Source organism: Zonotrichia albicollis, chromosome 9, assembly GCF_047830755.1.
Source record: "Zonotrichia albicollis isolate bZonAlb1 chromosome 9, bZonAlb1.hap1, whole genome shotgun sequence".
Taxonomy (NCBI): Eukaryota; Metazoa; Chordata; class Aves; order Passeriformes; family Passerellidae; genus Zonotrichia; species Zonotrichia albicollis.
Window position 1 is genome coordinate 21,626,797 of NC_133827.1, and position 19,439 is coordinate 21,646,235.

At 52.9% G+C, this 19,439-nt stretch overlaps 1 protein-coding gene across 4 annotated transcripts in view; it reads right to left on the minus strand.

Annotated features, from left to right (window-relative positions):
* The window catches only part of IGF2BP2 (insulin like growth factor 2 mRNA binding protein 2), a 20,635-nt gene extending 5,695 nt beyond the window's left edge, over nucleotides 1-14,940 (minus strand). The window contains exons 1-6 of one of the 4 annotated variants that reach the window (XM_074546930.1): nucleotides 14,548-14,940; nucleotides 14,015-14,075; nucleotides 5,013-5,061; nucleotides 4,632-4,683; nucleotides 4,078-4,141; nucleotides 3,429-3,701 (exon numbers count right to left, since the gene is read on the minus strand). In XM_074546930.1, the coding sequence (XP_074403031.1) occupies nucleotides 3,429-3,701; nucleotides 4,078-4,141; nucleotides 4,632-4,683; nucleotides 5,013-5,061; nucleotides 14,015-14,075; nucleotides 14,548-14,737 (689 nt within the window). In that variant the 5' untranslated portion in view covers nucleotides 14,738-14,940. Of the gene's footprint in view, nucleotides 1-3,428; nucleotides 3,702-4,077; nucleotides 4,142-4,631; nucleotides 4,684-5,012; nucleotides 5,062-5,167; nucleotides 5,264-14,014; nucleotides 14,076-14,281; nucleotides 14,421-14,547 lie in introns of those variants that run through there. The other 3 variants (XM_074546931.1, XM_074546932.1, XM_026795050.2) reach the window with 3 other exon arrangements.
* Nucleotides 14,941-19,439: the final 4,499 nt, after the last annotated feature.

Here is a 19,439-nt window from a genome sequence, read left to right on the forward strand (position 1 = left end):
TTTCAACACTTGCTCAAGCTGTGGGGTGAACCTGGCTGTCAGCTGCATCTACCAGCACCTGGCTCACGCAAGCCCAGGCAGTGTTTGGTTTCGGGCGGTTCGGATCGGATTTGGACCACGTTCGCCTGTAGGACCCGAGGTCCCGGAAGCTGAGGGGCGTCACAACATCAACCAATGCATGGAGGGGGCAGAACAAATCCTCAACTGGACTAAAGCCCTGAGCAACCTGGTCTATCATCATCATCTCTGCTGCCGGCCCCGCTCGGAGCAGCAGACGGGATCAGAGGCCCTGCTGAGCTCCGCCTCTCTCTGCGCAACACCCGAGGCTGTCCAGCGACCTTGGGCACAGAGAGCACTTACCCGTGGGCAGCGTCTGTCTGTCCCGACACGGAGGCACCCGGCAACAACAGCGCTGGTACTCACGCCCTTCCCGGGGGGACCAGCAGGCTCCCGTGCGCAGCGGCAGGGACCGTGCTCTACTCCTCTGCTCCTCCCTCAGCTCATGGCTCATGGCGCGAGGAGGCACGGCCTCCAGCTCGCTCCTCACGCTCAACCGTACCTGGCAAAGCCCTGAGAGAGAGGGAGAGAGGAAAGCAGGGTAGGAGACTCCCGCACCTCGACCATGCGCCTTGGGCTACAGGGGGAGGAACCCTTGCGTCTTCTCCGCGCGATGATCCGCGCGCTCTTCCCGCCGGACGGTGATGCCGTGCTGCGGCCATCCTGCCATGGGCCACCACCATGGCGTCCCTGCCACTGCTGCAGCCAGGGCCAGGTCTTCTGAGCAGGTGTGGAAGTGGCAGCTCAGCCACTCTGGAATGCTGACAGCACTTGGGTCCCCTCCGGCCACATCTCCGAGGTCCTGTCCTGATGGGATCATCCAGGGCGCTGCTGCACGTGCCAGGCCAAGGGCTGGGGGGCAGAGTCACCACACGGTGCCATGCTGGGGTCCAGGTGGGTTTGAACAGGTCAACTCTTCAAGAGCCATCATGTTGGAACACTGATGGTTGAAGGGGAGCAGCTGGGAGAGCCTTCCCTGAGAGAAGGGACTCCAAAGGGACCCAGAGTGGTTCCATCCAAGCACTGAACAGGGAGGGAAGACAGCGTGGTTCCCTTCTTGCCTCCATCTCTCCAGATCTCCATGTCTTCAGTTGGTGCTCCCAGCCATGGAGCTCCCTCAGGCTCCATTCCCAGCAGACACAGGGACACTTGCTGCCACCCCTTTGATGGGAACAGGGTGAACACACCATGATGGCCACACGAGGCGATGACAGACCAGGCTGATGCTCCCAAGGTAGGGGGAATTGATGAGGAATCCCAACAAACCCCACAGATGGGAGCCACACAGCAGCTGAGGCTGGTGGAGAGGAGAACTCGGCTGAGCCTTCGTGCCAGAAAGGAACCAAGTGCCAGGGAAGTGCTGACTGGAGGCACCAAGGTGATGAGGACCTTGGACAAGCCTCAGAAAGGGGCACACGCCAGGTTCCTGGCTGACCAACCATCCCATGGGATCACCAGGTTCAGGATGATGAGCTCAGGGGAAGACACATCCCATGTCCAGATGTGTGAGCTCACTTGCCAGAGAGATGAAGGGATGCCAGGAAGGGGTCACTGCTTTCAGGCACATCCCACCCCAGAGAGCTGGAGAAGGGAGAGCTCTGGAGCTGCCAGCACATCCCAGTGCCACTGCTGAACTGCTCCGTTCCAACAGGAGGATGGAAAAGGGGACTTTCAGTACCTTCACCTCATCACCAGGCGCTGCAGGGAGGGATGACCAGGGCTGGGGGGACAGGGTTTGCCAATGGTGCAGCAAGAAAAGCCTCCAAGAGACCTTAGGGTAGGCTGGGAATGCTTCAGGAGTGGCTGCCATGAGGGACAGCCCTCTCCAGGTGGACAACACAGTGTGCCTGTAGGGTTATCCCAGTGGATAGCCATGGTAGCCATGATCCTCTCCTCACGGAGCTCCAAGGGCTGTGGAAGGTCTTGGTCTGGGTTTCTTCATGGAAAAACAGCTCAGCCTGGGCACAGTTTTGCCTCCTGGGGCTCAGAAGCACCTTTGGAATCTCTGTGAGTGGATCCAGGGGTGAAATCCAACGTGACCAGAGGAATCCAGAAGCCAGCATCACTCTGGGAAGGAGCAGGGGCCGGGCAGCAGGATGTCACCCTTGGATCATCACTGGCAGATGAAGGCAGGGACAGAGTGTTGGATGGCACCCAAAGTGAAGGACAGGGCTCCTGTGGCTGCCTGGGATGGATTCCTGAGGGTTCCCTTCACCCCAGCCTGCAGGCAGGGCAGGAGAGGGCAGAGCACTGAGCAGGACCTTCCTCCATGGCCCGGGTCTTCAGGGCAGGCACACAGAGCCACCCCACCAGGAGGGACAATTCAGGGGCAGAAACTGCTCCAAGCAACAGCATCTGGTTTCATGGCTGGCAGAAACTGGCACCTTCCCACCTTCCTTGCTAGGCTCAGGGCTTGGAAAGGGCAAATTCCCTTCTTGGGGGTGAGGACACAGCTACGCCTGCTGCTCATCCCACCAGGACTCACCTGGAGAAGGGCTTGCAGCCAACAGGGATCTGCTCACCAGGTGAGCAAGCCAGGCTCCAAGAGCTCCTCTCCCTACTCCTCTGCCCCCTTTCCATACAAACCTCTTCCTGCCAAGCCAGCACCAGGGTTTGGCTCCTCTTTCTACCTCCAGCCACACTAGTACCAAAGCTTTGCCTCTAAAAACTCCTCTGAGAACTGGGATGCTCTGGGACAGGACTCCTACGTCCCATGGGATCACCACGTGCAGGATGATGAGCACAGGAGAAGACAGCTTGGGGTTAAACACAAACACACCTGGGCAGGAACAAACCATGCAGGAAAACCATGCAGAGAATGAGCAGTGAGATCAGGAGAACAGCAACAAGAGAAACATGGAAAACTTTGGCAAGACAACCCCACTTTTTTGGTTTTTTTTCCTTTTTTAGTTCAAAAATAAACACGTTAATAGCTAAAAAAGGCTTCAAACAGTTACAAAAGCCCATCCTTCTTGTGGCAGTGCTCCCACAGTGTCCCTTTCCCCTTAACAGCTCTAGCCCGTATGGGATATTGCAGGATAAGCAAATCCCACAAGAACCAAGACCACTACACTGAGGATTCACCTTTAGGATTTGATCCCCAAACTTGCCATTTCTCCCTAAAGCCTCATCCCACAAAGCTGTTCTCGTGAGGCTTTAGGAACTCATTCCAGGCCTTTTTACAGTGTGCATCCCCCTCCTGCAGCACCCAGACCACCCTGGCCAGCAGGAATGGGTCAGCACCTGAGCTCTGCCACCACCCCAAGAAACCAGCAGTGGCTGGCACTGCAAAGCCCCCCAGTGCAGGGAGAACCCGAGCTGGGACCTACAGCACCCTAGGGAAGGAAAACAAAACCATTGCAAGTACTTACTTGGACTGGGTTTGCTTAGTAAGGTTCTTTATGGTCAAGCCCTCCTTTCCTATGATCGCACCAACAAACTGCGTGGGCACCAGCATCCTCAGTGGGAACTCGAGCTGTTTGGGCTGTGAGGAGCCCCCTGGGGAGGAGCCCCGCTCCCTGGAGGAGTGGCCCCCGCGGCGGGATCGCTGGGGGGGCGGAGGGGAGCTCACCTCTTCATCCGGGATGTAGGAAATCTTGAAGGAACAGTTCTCTAACTGCTGGTCGCTCAGCTTCTCTATTGCTCTGCAAGGCAGCGAGGTGCAGGGCGTGGTCAGGGGCTCCCCTCCAGCACCCCCACCACATGCAGAGCATGGGCCCTTCCCACCTTGCATCCTCTGCCCTCCCCAGTCTGGAGAACATGGCCATGGGAAGCCAGAGCCCCACATTTTTCCCATGAGGAGCAAGCCCCATAACCTGGTGGGACGTCATCCCCTTCCACATGGATCATGCCAAAGCTTCTGCAATAATGTGTACTAGCCCATCTCCCATGCCAGAGGACAGCCCAGTGGTGGGACAGCTTAGAGAAGCCTGGAAGACACCTGGGACTCCTTGGGAAAGCTGGTGTGGTGGAAATCATGGGCAAACCAAACCAAACCAAACCAAACCAAACCCCACTCACACTTTGGCCTCCTCCTTGGTGGCGTAGGTCACGTTGACAACGGCAGTTTCTGTGTCTGTGTTCACTGTGGGAGCAAGAGAAGCAGAGTTGGAGCAGGGCTGGGAGAGGTGTCACTGCTGCTCTCAGCATGCTCCAGAGGAGGGGATACACCTGGGATGGGGACAGGGACATGTCCCATGGCATGCCTGGGCACCCTGTGTTTTCCCCTGGGCACCCTGTGTTTACCCCCAGCACAAGGACTGGGCTGGATCCAAGGCTGAATCCAAGCAGAATGCAAGGCTGGACATCCCTGACCCACCAGTGGATCCCAACCTACACTCAGCTCATTTTTGCTTTCAATTTTTTCAGGGACCAGGGGCATTCCCAGGGATGGTGGATGCACAGCCCACATCATCCCACCAGCAGGGTTTGTGTCCAAAACCCATTTCAGACCACTGCTGCTGGACTGGTTATCCAACTAGGTTTCATCCCAGCGGGCTTCCTGCAGCCTGGGCAGAGCTGGGGAGCAGCACTGGGAATTTTGCAGGGATGAGGACCATGCTGGACCATCTTACCTTGCTCTACATTCTCCACTGTGCCATACTGAGCTAAGAGGCCATCCAGCACCTGGGGACAGAGCAGCAAACAGGGCAGGTGAGGCTCCAAGCAGGGCAGGAGCACCCTCCACCCACAAACACCCTCCAGCACCACCCACTATCCCATTATCATCCATGCATCCCATTATCATCCTTTATCCCAGAGCTGACCCAGCACTCTAAGCTGGCCCCCACCCAAAAGCAGGCAGGAGCTGGAGCCCAGTTCAGGCTCCCTCCCTGCATTACTGGGAAGTTAAAGGGTGGCCCACGTGCAGGCCATGTGCTCCAGCAGCACAGCTCACGATGCTGGAGAAGATGAACGGGATGTTTTTGGGATTTCTGGGATCAGCCACTTCTTACCTCCCACTGTAGGTGGGGAGGGATGTTTCGGATCTGGATCTTCCTGCTCCTGCAAAGACAAAGCCCTGGGTTAGGGTCTGCAGGCACCTCACAGCAGAAGGAACAGCCTCTCTGGGAATCACACAGAGCTGTGAGAGCTTCCCAAAGCATCCCACCTCCCCACAGCGAGCCAAGGCAGCTCAGTCCCAGGGAGAGCCATTTCTCCTCGCTGTGCCCTGGTCACCACTGGGGCTGGAGCTCTCTCTGGAACGCTCCCTCCTCATGCTGGCTGTCAGGTTTCCAAGGAAACCTCCTGAAAGGAGCCTCTGCAGAGCCATGGCCGCACAGGGATGCACAGACAGCCCTGCCCACGCTGCTCTGGGCTGGGAACAGGACCCCAGCCTGGCCAGGCCAGCCCTGCTGTACCCTGAGGGGAGCTCTCCAAAAGCACATCCAGCTGAGGCTCACCACTTCCCAGCAACGTGGGGCTGCTCTCCTCGGGGAAACCCTAATAAATATCCTTGTAAGCCTGAGTTTGGAGATGCCCAACACACCCAGCCTCGTCCAGTGGCACTTCCAAACTCACAGGACAACATGGCTCACTCCCAGCCTGGCTGTGGTTCCATCCCCAACCTGGACATGGTTTCATTCCCAACCTGGACATGGTTTCATTCCCAACCTCATTATGGTTGCATTCCCAAATTGGTGAAACCATGGCTTCATTGCCAACCTGACCGTGGCTGCACAGGAAGCCCTGCCAAGGCTTCCCAAGGGTCAGAGCCCCCTGACATCTCCTCAGCCTGGCTGTGAGATGTGCTTGAGCAGTGACAGGTTCTGACACAGCCCAATCCATGCAGGATCCAGCCAAGCCTTGAGCCACGAGCCACTCTGTTGCCGTAAGGTAGGAAAATCAGAAAGAAAGGCTTCAAAAAATCAAGGCTGCTCTCCTTGTCAGGCCAGCCCTTTGCAAGCTCCCATGTGAAAACAATCCTAGGGAGAGCAGTTCATTAGCATAACAATCTATTCCTAGGTGAAACACAGCTAACACCTGTATAAAATGTTTCTACACTGATAGAAAAATGAAAACTATCTCTCACAAACAACTTTTCCTACTTTGGGAGTTGGAGTGACCCCCAATAGACACATCTCACCCCTGAGATGATGGGTGCCAGGCTGTGAGGCCACAGGGCCTGAATAAATCCCAGCCAGTCCCAAACCGTTGGAGAGAGGTGGACACGCTGCCCAGTCACCCCCAGACCCAAACCCACGGGGGCACCTTCATCCCAAGGTGCCCCTGCTCAGCTCCCAGCCAAAGCACCACCACAGCCACCCTCCTCTCCCATGTGGGAACCACTGGGGTGCCCCAGGTTGGGCACCCCACAGCTGCTCTCCATTTGGGGTTCACTTGGCTCAGCCCACCTGTCCCCAAAGCCCAGGGGACACAGGGCACTTGGAAGGGGCACATCCAAGAGAAACCAGCACAGCAGCTGCACAAATCCCTCTGCCACTCCTGGAAAAGCCCTGCCTTGGATTGAATTGCTCCAGAGCCATAATTTCCCTACTCCTCTGCCAAAGGAGATGCCAGAGCAGCCCTGGTCTCCCCAGGTGCTGCTTCACCCTCCCAAAACACCCCAACAGAAGAACCACAGCAGGTGCCACAAATCCCCACTTCCCAACGGGACACGACAGAATATTCCTACTTCCAGCATCCATCCAAAGCAGTGCACAGCATTTAAAGGCACCCAAAGGGCACTCAGGCTTCAGCTCCCATGGGCAGCATTCCCAGCAGCTCAACATCACCACCCAGCATTGAAGACAAGGTTATTGCTCCTCCTGGGTGTGCTCATGGCTCTTGTAACTGCACACCTGGGTGAAGCAGTGCTGGACCCCACACAGCCATCACTGCTGGAGCCAGGGATGCACATCTGGAGCCATGACAGGTTGGGTGAGTTATTCCCAGGGGCATGGAAGAACTCAGCCATTCCCAACACCACTCCCAGGAGAACTTCGTGGCAGAAACCCCCTTTATTTTGATTTTTGTTTTCATTTTCGTTTCATTTTCCCAGACCCTGGGGGTTGACTCCAGGGCACGCACACAACACCAGCACAGGAGCCGACAGTGGCCATGTCTCACCCATCCTGTTTTGCAGCAGGCTGGTGGGAATTTAAGGAGTGAAATAAATCCTAATAACCAGATGGGGGAAAAACACTCAGCTGTGTGATGCAACTGGCCCTGCTGTGGTGAGTGCCCTCAGATAACCTGGAGAGCTGCATCCCTCTGCCTCTTCCTCCACACACCCACCTCGCTGCCTCAGCAGCTTCAAGGGCTGAAGAAACCACGCTCAGCTGCTTTTTTCCCTTCTAAATTGATCCCAAACTGGTCCTGCTCACCAGCAGCTCGAGGAGGAAGCAGCTCCTCCACCCCAGAGCAGGGTTTGGGTGCCAGGAGCTGCCGGCAGCACAGGGAGGATCGAGCAGTGAGTGAGGAGGTAAAGTGAAATAACCCAGGATGGGGCTGTGTGTCCTCTCATGCACCCACCAGAGCAGAAACATGGGCTGGCATCACAGCCCTGCAGGGAAATGGGATGGAAAACCAACCCCCAGCCATCCACGCCCTGCCAGCATCACCACCGCTACCTGCACTTGCTGAAATCATGCAGTAAAACAGGAAAGCTTTAAAACCTGGGGTTTATTCCCCAGAATCAGGAGGATTGAGGGAGTTTAGGCAAAATCCCCCCTTTTCCAGCATGGCTTCCAGGGAAATAGTGGGTTACAACCCCCTCAAAATCCCAGGACACAGAAGGACAAGCATAAAAATGTCAAGAAGTTTGAAATGAGAATGAGCCACCAGCTCCGTGTCCAACATCCACAATCCTTCCTGGATTTTCCCTGTTGGTCCCATGGATCTCCCACCCATCCCTTAGTCAAAAAACTCCAGAGGGGCTTTGTCTCCCACAAATTTGGGAATTAGAAACAAGCTAGCTTCAATATAAGCTTTATAATATAATAATAAAACCTCAACAAAATAATCCAATAATAAATTAATATTGTGATATAATGCTATATAATAATATACAAAATATAGAAAAATGATATATAATGGTATCTAATTAATACAGTGGAATATAAGGGATGGCTTCAGCACTCTCTGCCCTAAAAAGCACAGATTTTTTTCCTACTCATGCTTTGTAATATCTTACTATAATAAAGCTTAAAGGGATTTCATCACCTTCCACCTCAGATCAGTGCTGAGGGCAGAGAAAACATGCTCTGCCACCTCCTGTTTTCCATAAAAATAAATTTTCAAGAGAACTGGGGGAAAAAAGCAAAGGGAAAACATGCTGAAAACCCAGTGAGGGCTCTGCCTGCTTTATGAAATATTTGTCCCAGGCAAGAAAACATCTACCAAAAAATAATCCCCATCATCAGGCAGGGACCAAACTCTGTCCCAGCTGAATTTTCCAGCTCGGAGCCTGAGCCAACAGCCCCCTGAGCGGGCAGGGAGGGAAGTGGCTGCCGGATTTGCGATTGCTCATGATCCCATCTATTTTCTGGGTTTGCTGGGGCTGTCCTGGAGGAGTTTTGGTGCATCCCAAGCCCACCCAACAGCAGCTCCACGAGCATTGAAGAGCTGCCCCAGTTTCCAGCAGTTGCCAGGAGGCTGCGGCTGCTCCAGCTCCCCTTCCAGCCCGGGGGCTTTGCTCTTAAGGAATTAAAAACCCCGGGATGGAAAAGGGTCCGGCCCCGTGCGTGGATCAACAATGGGGATGGAGGGGAATCGGGAATCCGGCCCATCTGTCACCATCGGATCGCGGGGAAAACAAAAGAGGGAGGGGAGGAGGAGGGGGAAAGGAGAAGGTACAAAAATCAGGGGGAAAAAACAAAGAGAGAGGGGGGAAAAATGATGGGGAAGGAGATAAATGGGAGAGTGGGGGGAGAGGAAGAAGGGAGGAAGGAAAAAGGGGGAAAAGAAGGAAAGGGGATAAAAGATAAGGGGAAATAGAGGGGGAAAGGAAGGTGGGGGAAAGGTGGAAGAGAGGAAAAAAAGGGAGAAAGAAGAGTGGAAAAGGAAAGAAAGGAAAAGGAGAGAGGGGAAAGATGAGGGGAAAAAGAAGGAAAGAGGATAAAAGATGAGGGGGAAAAGGAAGAGGTAAGGAAGGTAGGGGGAAAGGGGGAAGGGAGGGAAAAAGGGGAGAAAGAAGGGTGGAAAAGGAGAGAGGGGAATAAAGGGGGAAAGGAAAGTGGAAAAGAAGGGGGGGAAAGGAGAGGGGGGAAAGAAGAGGGATGAGAAAAGGGAAAAGAAGAGGGAGAAAGAAAGGGGGGAAGAAGAAGGGAAAAAAGAAAGAAAGGGGGGAAAGAAGGTGGGTGGAAAAAGGGGAAAAGAAGGTGGAAAAGAAGAGGGGGAAAAGAAGAGTGGAAAAGGACAGAAAGGAAAAGGAGAGAGGGGGAAGGGGGAAAAGGAAAGGGGAAAAGAAGATTGGGGAAATGGAGACGGGGAGAAAAGGGGGGAAAAGGAAAGGGGGAAAGAAGAGGGAGAAAGAAAGGTGGGGAGAAAAAAAGGAGGGAAAAGAAAGAGGGGAAAAGAAGGAAAGGGGACAAAAGATAAAGGGGAAAAGGAAGGAGGAAAGGGGGGGAAGGGGGAAGAGAGGGAAAAAAGGGGGAAAGAAGAGTGGAAAAGAAGAGAGGGGGAAAAGGAGGAAATTAAAGGAGAAAAGAAGAGGAGGAAAAGAAGAGAGGGAGAAAAGGGAAAATAAGAGGGAGAAAGAGGGGGTGAGGAAAAAAAGAAAACGAAAAGAAACGAAAAGAAAAGAAAAGAAAAGAAAAGAAAAGAAAAGAAAAGAAAAGAAAAGAAAAGAAAAGAAAAGAAAAGAAAAGAAAAGAAAAGAAAAGAAAAGAAAAGAAAAGAAAAGAAAAGAAAAGAAAAGAAAGAAAAGGAAAAGTGGGAATGAAGGGAAAAAGAAGGACAGAGAAGAAGGAAAAAAGGGGGAAAGAAGAAGGAGAAAAAAAATAATGGGGGAGAAAAGCAGAGGGGGAAATAGGGGAAAGAAGAGGGGAGGAAAAATGGGGGGAAATAAGGAGGAAAGAAAGAGGTGGAAAAAAAGGGGGGAAGAGTGGGAGGAAAAAGAAGAGGCAGGGAAAGAAATCAGGAAAAGGAAATGGGGGTAAATAAACAAGGGAAAGAAAGGATAAAATATTAATGGAAGCAAAGACCCACGTGGAAAGGAATCTAAAGAAAACCAAAACTCAAACACCACCAACTCCCAGTTCACCTACACCTGCAAACAGAAATGAAATGATGAAATAAAATAAAATTAAATTAAATTAAAAAAAAAAAATAAAACAAGCAGTGGCGTCACCCCCGTCCAGAGCCAGCGCTGGAGTCTGGGAAAGGATCAGTTCCAAGGGGATTCTCCTGGCCAGCCCATTGGGAACAGCATCCCAGACCTATGGGAAACTGGGCACACATCCAGTGGGCAGCAGGAGGGGGGTTTCCCATCCTGGATGTGACCAACATTGCCCTGGCAACTTTATAAGTATGTCTATATATTAAAAAAATATAAATTCTCTTTTGTACATAAATATGTCTTATAAAATTTTATATACTGCATAGGAACATTTTGTGTATTTTATGCAATTTAATATCTTTATATGAATGTTTCATATAAACATACATAAATATAAAATCATAGAATGGTTTGGGTTTGAACTTTAGAGCTCACCTAATCCATATATCACATAGAAAATTATGCATTAGAAGTATATTTTTATTCTTATAAAATATATATTTATGTACCTTTTATATGGTGTCTTTATACATGTAATATATTTTATTTATATCTACACAAAAGATACCAAATGCTTTAAACACACCACCACACATTATTAATTTGTATCAATATATAACACACTAAAAGTTTTTAAATGTATCTGTTTAAGGATATAGGACTCAGTCTGAGGGCAGCCCCACTCCTAGCGCCCCAAATTCAATTTTCTGCTCCCCGTGAGCATTTCCAGGCACACGTGGGGAGGTTCCAGGGGCTCTTCCTGCCAAAGCAACGGGAATTCCTCTCTGCTAATTAAGCAGCTCACTAATGACAAGCAATTATTTGCTAAGGAGAGCAAAGATGGGGTGTCCAGAGGAAGAACAAAGGGCCTGGATGTTCATCACCAGCTTTAACTTCACCAACATTTCTGGGTTGAAAAGCACAGGGAAATAAGTAAATAACCAATAAAGCAAAACCACGCAGAAAGGAGAATTGAACTGGTGGTTAAAAGAGAATTATTTAAGGGTAATTGTATTTGAAACAGGAGAAAATGCCATAAAATCACCCCCAGCAAAGGCACTCGGGCAGGCACCAGCACCTCTCCCCCTCCAGCCACCTTTATCTGGGACAAAACCACCCAAGTTTTAGACATAATGAGGGATTTGTATACAATAATTTAGTATTTCAGTGATTTCCAGGCTCCCCTCACTGCTCTTCACATCTCCCTCGTGCTTTCCTTTCTCATTTCTGACAATTATGGCACAAGCAGAAATTAAAAGGCACCTTCACAACCAAAACCCCCCAAATTTGACTGATTTGGGGACAATAACTGGAACTCTGATACTTTTTAAACTCCTCATGTTAATACAATTCTTGTAAAAAAGTCAGCACTGCCTTAGCTGAGTTTTACTTCCCATTTTTCACATTTTTACTTTTCTAAAATGCTCTTTCTTTATATAACTTTGTATGTTCTTTCTTTTCCATCTTTCTTTTCCATTAACACGATTTTTTAAAGATTTTAGGAATGCACAACCAATCTTTAAGGAGGAAGATGCTGCTGCTTCCCCCATGGCCACGCTCCAAAAGCAAAACACTCTTGGAGTGGGATTGCTTCAAGCAAATTTAAGAAGTATTCCCTACTCCTGCTGAGCTCAAAATCAATTGTAAAAGAATTTAAAATTTGAAAATGTTGGTTAAAATATAAAATATAAAGTGATTTTTTTTTTCTTTAATTCCCTAAGGCATGATATATACAAGGGGAAACAAATTTTTGAGGCTGTTGGATACTTCCTAGAGGAGCCCAGACCATTGGGATGGCACAGAAGGGCTGATTTGGAAGCCGTGGGAGGCGAATGGATGGGCTGGGCAGGATTCAGGCTCCTTCCCACCACTGTCACATTTAATTCCTGCCTTCGGAGAAACAGAAACAACCCCTGTGCCAGCGCCTCCCCTCGAGGAATTCCCTTCCCTGCTTTCCGTGGCCAGATCTCCCAGGGGTTTTCCAGTCAGTTCCTTATCCAAATGTGTTTATGTGTATATAAATCTACTGATTAGATTATATATACATTAGATTTATATATTTGTGTTAGATTTTAATGTAAAAATTAAACATTCCAGGTGAAGTCGGGCACGGAGGGAACCTCCTCACATCCCCGTGACGCAGGAATGCCGAGGGATGGGAGCCAGCCCAGCTCGGGTTCTCCAAACCAAAAACCCCAAATTCATCTCAGCAACGGGGGGATTTTTACCATTTCACTCCCTGAAATCCCAGCGTCTCTCCGGGACTCAACCACCACCATAAAAATTGGATTTTCTACAGATTTAAAGAGGGAGGGGGGGAATAAACACGACCACGTGAGGCTCCGTCCCCTGCCAAAAAATCACATTACAAAAATAAAATCTATAATCGAAATAAAATCTATAAAACCGAATCAAGGCACAGCCCCCCAAACTGGGGATATTAATATAAATTATCAGGGTAGATTTTTTTTGAGCTGGGCATAAAAAGACACCGGCTTAAATTAGATCTCAATAATCGGAAGAAACTTGGGAATAGAAAACTTGGAGCCAGCCGAACACAGAGCGATGTAAAATAAACCAGTATTTATTTCTGGGCGGGTTAAATGGCTTTTTTCTAATTTTAAAACTCGGGAGGAAAAGCAGGCGCACCCCAGCCCCAGCCCCGACGGAGAATTTAAAGATGAATTCCTTGTTTACATCCCCGGCTACACGGTAAAGGTCGAGCCCTGGCTGCGTACTATGGCCCCAAACTCCCAATTTCTGCCTCCATCCCTCTTCCAAAGTCACCGCCGGCCCATCCTGAGGCTGCAGCAGGGGTTTAGCCGGGAAATGCCACACCTGGGGATGCCTGGGGGGCTCCTCGGGATGGTTTTTGGGAGGTAGGGAGCGTGCAGATCCCTCGCCAAAGACGAAATCCCACTCCAGCACACGTGATGCCGGGCACGAGCCATTCCCCCCCCGTAAGCCTCAATTACACAACAGCATTTCCAACCCCCCCGTCATTTCCAAATTAATACCCCAGCAGCAATCCCGGGCCAAATCCGGACCCCAGCTCCCAGCCCAGGCCAAGCCTCCGCGCCCGGCCGAGCCAAATCACCCGCCCGGAGCAGCCCGTGGGTTTTTTTTTTATTTTTGTTGTTGTTGCCTTTTATCCCGACACATGACGGGGGGGAATAAACCTCGGGATGAGGCTACGCCACACGGAGCCGGGTTTGTTTTCCCTGCGGAACGCGTGTGCCCATCAGCCCGGCCTCGGGCACCTGATGGGAATGAGAGGGCGCGCTCGCCGCGATGCATGAAATAAAACACGCTTCGTGTTTTGGGGTTCTCCGGCTGGATAAAGCGGGGAGATGAGGTGTTTGGAGAGGGGAAATTGATTAATTACCGACTAAAGATAATAAGCCTAAGGGTGCGGGTGGCTGCGCTGCCGGGAAAAGCTCCGTCCGCGGCGCGGAAAGTGGGAGGAAAGGGGGTTTCTCGTGTTTTCCTGCTAAATTAGCGGCTGTTTTCCCCGGGAGCGTGGGGTGAGGGGGCATCACGGGGGTGCCCACCGTGGGAACGCGGCCGTGGGCCGGCAGCTCCTTCCCCCGCCGCGCCGCGCTCCGGAGCGAAAGTAAAACCGACGGGGCTCCGCCGCCCCCCCCGTCCCCCGCATCCCGGAGCGCCCGGCGCGCCCCCCGAAACGCTGCGACGGACACGGACACCGGGGGGACATCGGGGGACACGCCGCGGGGTTACCTGAGCTTTTTGGGCACGGAATAATCCACTTCCATCACTTTGCCGTGCAGCTCCACTTTCCCTGCGGAGACAGCGGGGCGCTCAGCATCCCCCCGGGATGGGGCACGGCGGCATCCCCCCGCCAAATCCCGTCCCACCGCATCCCACCCCATCGTGTCCCACCGCATCCCGAGCCGCCGGCCCTCCCGGGCTGCCCCCGCGCCCCCCGCGCCCCCCGGCGCCCCGGTCCCCCCCGCTCGGCGCCCCCGGGGAGTTGGGGCTGGGCACCTCGTAATCGGGTCCCCGGGGGGGCGCGGGGGGCGGCGGGGCGGCGGGGCCGGGGGCGCCGCGCCCCGGGGGCTCCCAATAAAATCGGAGAAAAAAATCAGCGAAAAATAGAGGCGAGGTCGGGAAGAGCCGGGGCGGGAGGAGGGAGGGAAGGAGGGAGAGGAGGGAGGGAAGGGGGGACCGGGAGATGCCCGGGGAGGGGGCGGCGAGGGGGGTGATGAGAGGGTCGCGGGGGGGATGCGGGGGCGCGGGGGGGGGTCGCTCACCCGAGAGGGTCTCGATGGCCCGGATGGCCCAGTTTTGGTCCGGGTAGTCCACGAAGGCGTAGCCGGACTTGAGGAGGACCTGGCCGGGCAGGGGCAGCTGCCGCTCCCCGAAGAGCTGCCGGAGGTCCTGGGCGGTGGCGGCGGGGCTGAGGTTGCCGATGTACAGCTGGTTCATCCTCCGACGCCTCATCGGGAGCCCCCCGGGCTCCTCCCCGGGAGCCCCCCCGGCTCCTCCCCTCCCGGGAGCGGGACGGACGCGGGCTCGGGAGGGTCCCGCTCTGCGCCACCGGCCCCGGCCCGGCGGAGCCTCCGACAGCGGCGGGCGGAGCCCGGCCCGGCCCGGCCCCGGGGCCGCCCCGCGGGGGGGCAGGTGGAGCCGCCAGACCCCCGCGGGGACGGGATGGGCTGGGGGGACCGGCCCAGAGCCCCCCGCCCTTCTGTAGGGGAACGCACCGCGCCCAGCACCCCCGAGCCACCCACCCCGCACCCCGATCCCTCTGCCCTGGAACCCACTGAACCCCCTTGCGCCTAAACCCCCGCACCCCGTCATCAGCACGGAGCTCTCTGCCCTGCATCCGCCGTACCCATCACCCCCAATCCCTTCCTCTACCCTGCACCCCACATACCCATCACCCCCAATCACTCCCTCTGTCCTGAACCCACCACCCCACACCACTCCAACCCCTTTGCCCTGGAAACCACAACAGCCTCAACCCTTCAGGAGCTCCCTCAGGGAGATGAAAACCTTTTCACTCAGGAACCAAAGAAAATAAATAAGAAATACATATTTATATTTATATATTTATCTACATAATTACTTAGTACAATTAAAACAAATACACAAACATGATAAATAATATAAATAATAATGTTTTTACAGTGCTTTTTTTTGGAAAACAAGAATGTGTGAACCCTTCCCAAGCCAGATCCAACCAGCCATCCCTGCGTGTGATCCCATTGTCGGAAAGGCTCCAGGAGATGCCGAGCCTGTGCCAGACTCTCCAGCCATGAGCTGTGCACGTTCTCTGCCCACTGGAGATGGCTCCTGCAGCCTCAAGGGTGTCCTCAGGTCACCAGGAGTTGGTGTCACCATCTGCCTGCAGGTTAAGTGACATTTTTCTCTCTCCTTTCGAGAATAAAAGCATAATCCTTGTGGAATTGCATCGAGGACATGATTGGAGGCAGAAATAAGGGGCAGAATAATCCTGGCTGGGTGGGTGACGAGCAGTCTTGTGCTCTTGGAACAGAGCGTTGTGTCCAGGGCCAGGTGTCCCTTCCTGTGCTGGGGGGTGAAGGGCAATAATCTGAATTCCCCAGATTTTAAGGCAATTAAGGACACTTAAAGCACCGCTCCTCCTGCTGCTCCATCCCACTGCCAGTCTTGCCTGGCATACGGAGATGGATGGAGTAGGAATAGCGGTGACGGGTGCTCAATGCCATGCCTACAGCAAAAATAGATGTGGTTGGGCTGCGATGATGCAAAGCCAGAAGAATCCTTCTCCTCCGATTTCTCCGGCTTTGCTTTCAGTGCAGCTCCTGCCTGGCTGTCATTTGTCACCAGTGCTCGCAGGTCCTCCATCCCCAGTACATTTTTTGGGGTGATTTTAGGCTGAAATTGGTTGATAAAGTCCTTTTCAAAGATCTTGCTCAGGTCATTCCTGCCTCCTCAGAGATGAGCTGTCGGCAGGAATGGGGTAGGAAGCTGCTGGTTCATTGTATGAGGTCACTGCTACTGGGAAGCAGTGGGAGAAACATGAGATTTTGGGATTAATTAATGCCCACGGGATGCAATACTCATTTACTACTCCTCAAATCAGCCTTCTGCTGGAGCTGGATGTAACAGAGGAGTTACCTGCAGGAACTCATCCTCCTGCCCCTGATTTTTGGTTTTGCAGAAAGAGCTCAACAAACTTCTGCAGATATTTACTCAACCCTATGGAGCTGATACTGTTTCCCAGTTTTGGTAGATCTGTCTTGGTCCAGATGTGATGTTCAAGGGAAATCTGTGCTTTGGGGAGGAAGATTTCAGAGCACTGGTACAAAACAGCTGGAGAGGTGACAACCAGATAGAAAAAGGTCCTAAAAGTGGTGCAGGATCCAGCAGGAAAGGGAAAGCATCTTCCAAGGGTAGCCTTGTAGGCAAGATCATTCCTCCCTGGAAAGAGATGCTGGCATGGAATGAGTCTGGAATGCAGCAGCAAGGCTGATAAAATGAGCAAAAGGCCATGAGAGGTTGAAGGAGGGTTTGTTTAGTCTGGAGAAGGACAGGATAACCCGCTGTGTGTGAAGGGCTGCCTTGAAAAAACAGGACAAACTATGAAAAAACCAGAGTGTTTGGTCAATTGGACATGGGAGGAGCAGGAGATGCTCTTCCTCAGCTGGAGGTTTTGGGAGGAGGTTGGGCAAACATCTGGGACTACCAAATCCATGTTGGGGCCAGCCCAGGGGGTTCCTGAGTCTCCTCCCAGCTCAGGAGAAACAGTCTGGCCCACAACTCCATTTTATCCCAAGCCTTTGGTAAGCCTGTATCGCAGCAGGCAGGCTGGGATCCACGAGGTTCCATCACTCTGTTCTGGCACACTGGTCTTACTGGGACTTGCACTCAGGGTGGGCTCCTGCTAATGGAGCACCTGTGTTGGGATCTCTCCTTGGATCCCACATCCCAGAGAGTGCTGGGAACAGGACAGAGAAAGAAAGGACAGCAGGGGGAGGGAGGATCCTGCCTCGAGCCAGCAAGGATGTGGTGAATCCAAAAGTTACCCCAGGAGGCCGCAGTAATCCAAGAGGGGAAAAAAGCAGTGACCTGGCCCAGGGGAAACCCACCTCACCTCTCTGACCTGCAAGTTTTCCCTGAAGCCTTAAGGATATTTTTCACTATTCATCACACAGAGAATCTCAGGAGAGTTTCATCCCACCCCTGCACGGTTGGGATTGGGAACAAGGTGGGAATGCAGCTGCTCATTGCTCCATGGGGGACACCTCTGGCTGCAGAGACTGCACAGGTCAGGTAGGGCCAAAACAAAGCCCTGAGTAAACCCTGTCCTAAAAATGAACCCATTTCCTTAAGGAAAGGACTTGGTTTGCTGTCCTTTGTTCTCCCCAGCCCGTGGCAGAGATGACTCTGTGCACAGTGGGACTGGGACATGCTGCCAGAGCAGCTCCCACCTGCCCCTCACCACTCTGAGCAGGCCACCAGGCAGCTCCAGGCTGGGCCTGATCCCAAACTTCCCTCATGTGCTGGTGATGAACTGTCTGAAATGCAATTTTTGGCTTTTAGAAACTTCCCAGCTGGAGAATGGTGCAGCTGCTGTGGAGGAGAGGGAAGAGCATGAAGGACTGGCACGGAAGGAGCCCATCTTGGGAGATAGGAAGAGCAGAGCTGAGAAAATAATTCACAATTTGGTTGGAAAACGCATCCATGCTTTTCAACCATTTTGCTCACCCTTTGCTGGGACATGAGTGAAAATTTACTCACTACTCACTGGATTTTAGAAGTTTCCAAGTCTGCAACAGTCAGGAATGCTGAGGTGGAGGGACTAGCATGGCTGGGTAATTAAATTAGTGTCTGTGTTAATTACAGCTGTGCTGGGGCTGAGCATGAGTGAGACATTAATGATGGGAATGGTGGACAGGCACCAGGAGCTCCTTCCCAATGAGCTCCAAGCTTTGGTGACTCTCCCAAGGTGATGCCAAAGGTATGGATCTGTGGGAACATGGGGTGGAGCACAGGCCAGGTGCCAGAGATGGGCACTAAAGAGGGTGCAAGCAGGAAAATGAAAGGATCAACTTCTCCCAGCTCCAAAGCAGCTCCACTGGGATGGGAGCACCTGCATTTTATGTGATCAATCTGCAAAATAAATTGCTTGAACCCCAGTGAAGGAGATGCAAAGAAAAATGGGATTTTTAGGAGCTCATGGAATTCCCTGAGGAGCAGTGCAAGGGGTGCCTGAACGTACTAAACCCACAGCTGCCTCCACATTGCACAGCTCCCTCAAGCTCCACAATCCCTCCAGGGCCCCTCCTCATGCCCAGGGAATGATCTGCAGGGACAGGAGCATCCCCTGCACAGGGAGAGCCTCAGTCTGCCCCAGAGGAAATTCCACCTGCATGTGTGGGGAGAGGACAGCGGCACAAACAGCTCCTGGTTTCCTTTTTCCCCCTCCACGTGCTTCCAAGGTTTTTATCAGTCCTCTGCTGACAGGAAAGCAGGTCGGGAAAGGGCACAGCCTGTCACATCCAGCCAGCAGATGCTGCTCCAGCAGAGATTCCTCGCTGCCCTGGTGGGATCCATGCTGGGGGTCAGGGCAGGCTCCTCCTGCCATGGATGATTCCTGCCACCCTGCTGGCAGAGCACCAGGCCAGCCAGCTGTGGGTTCCAGCACACATCCCAGAGCTGCCTGCCAGCCGTGCCACAGGGCAACACTACAGCCTGGGAGCATCAGAGCCTGGGCTGTTCCTGGATTGAGAGCCCTGGGAATGATTCAGCAGCAGGAAGTGCTGGACAACAGGCTCTTCTCCCCAGCCCAGCTACAGCAGCTGCTTCCCCAGACCCCCAGAAAATCTTTAATGTGGATTATGGGGTGCACCTCAGCAAGCTGCTGCTCACAGAAAACACCCCTTTCCTCTGGAACTCTTGGTGGAATTTTCATCTGGATCTGAGCCTTATCAGCACCTCTGGTCCTCACAACGACACTGAGGGGCTGGAGCATATCCAGGAAATGGAACAGAGCTGGAGCACCAGGAGAGGGGCTAAGGGAACTGGGAAGGGGCTCAGCCTGGAGAAAAGGAGGCTCAGGGGGGCCTTGTGGCTCTGCACAACTCCTGACAGGAGGGGACAGCTGGGGGTGGTCGGGCTCTGCTCCCAGGGAACAGGGACAGGACAAGGGGAAACA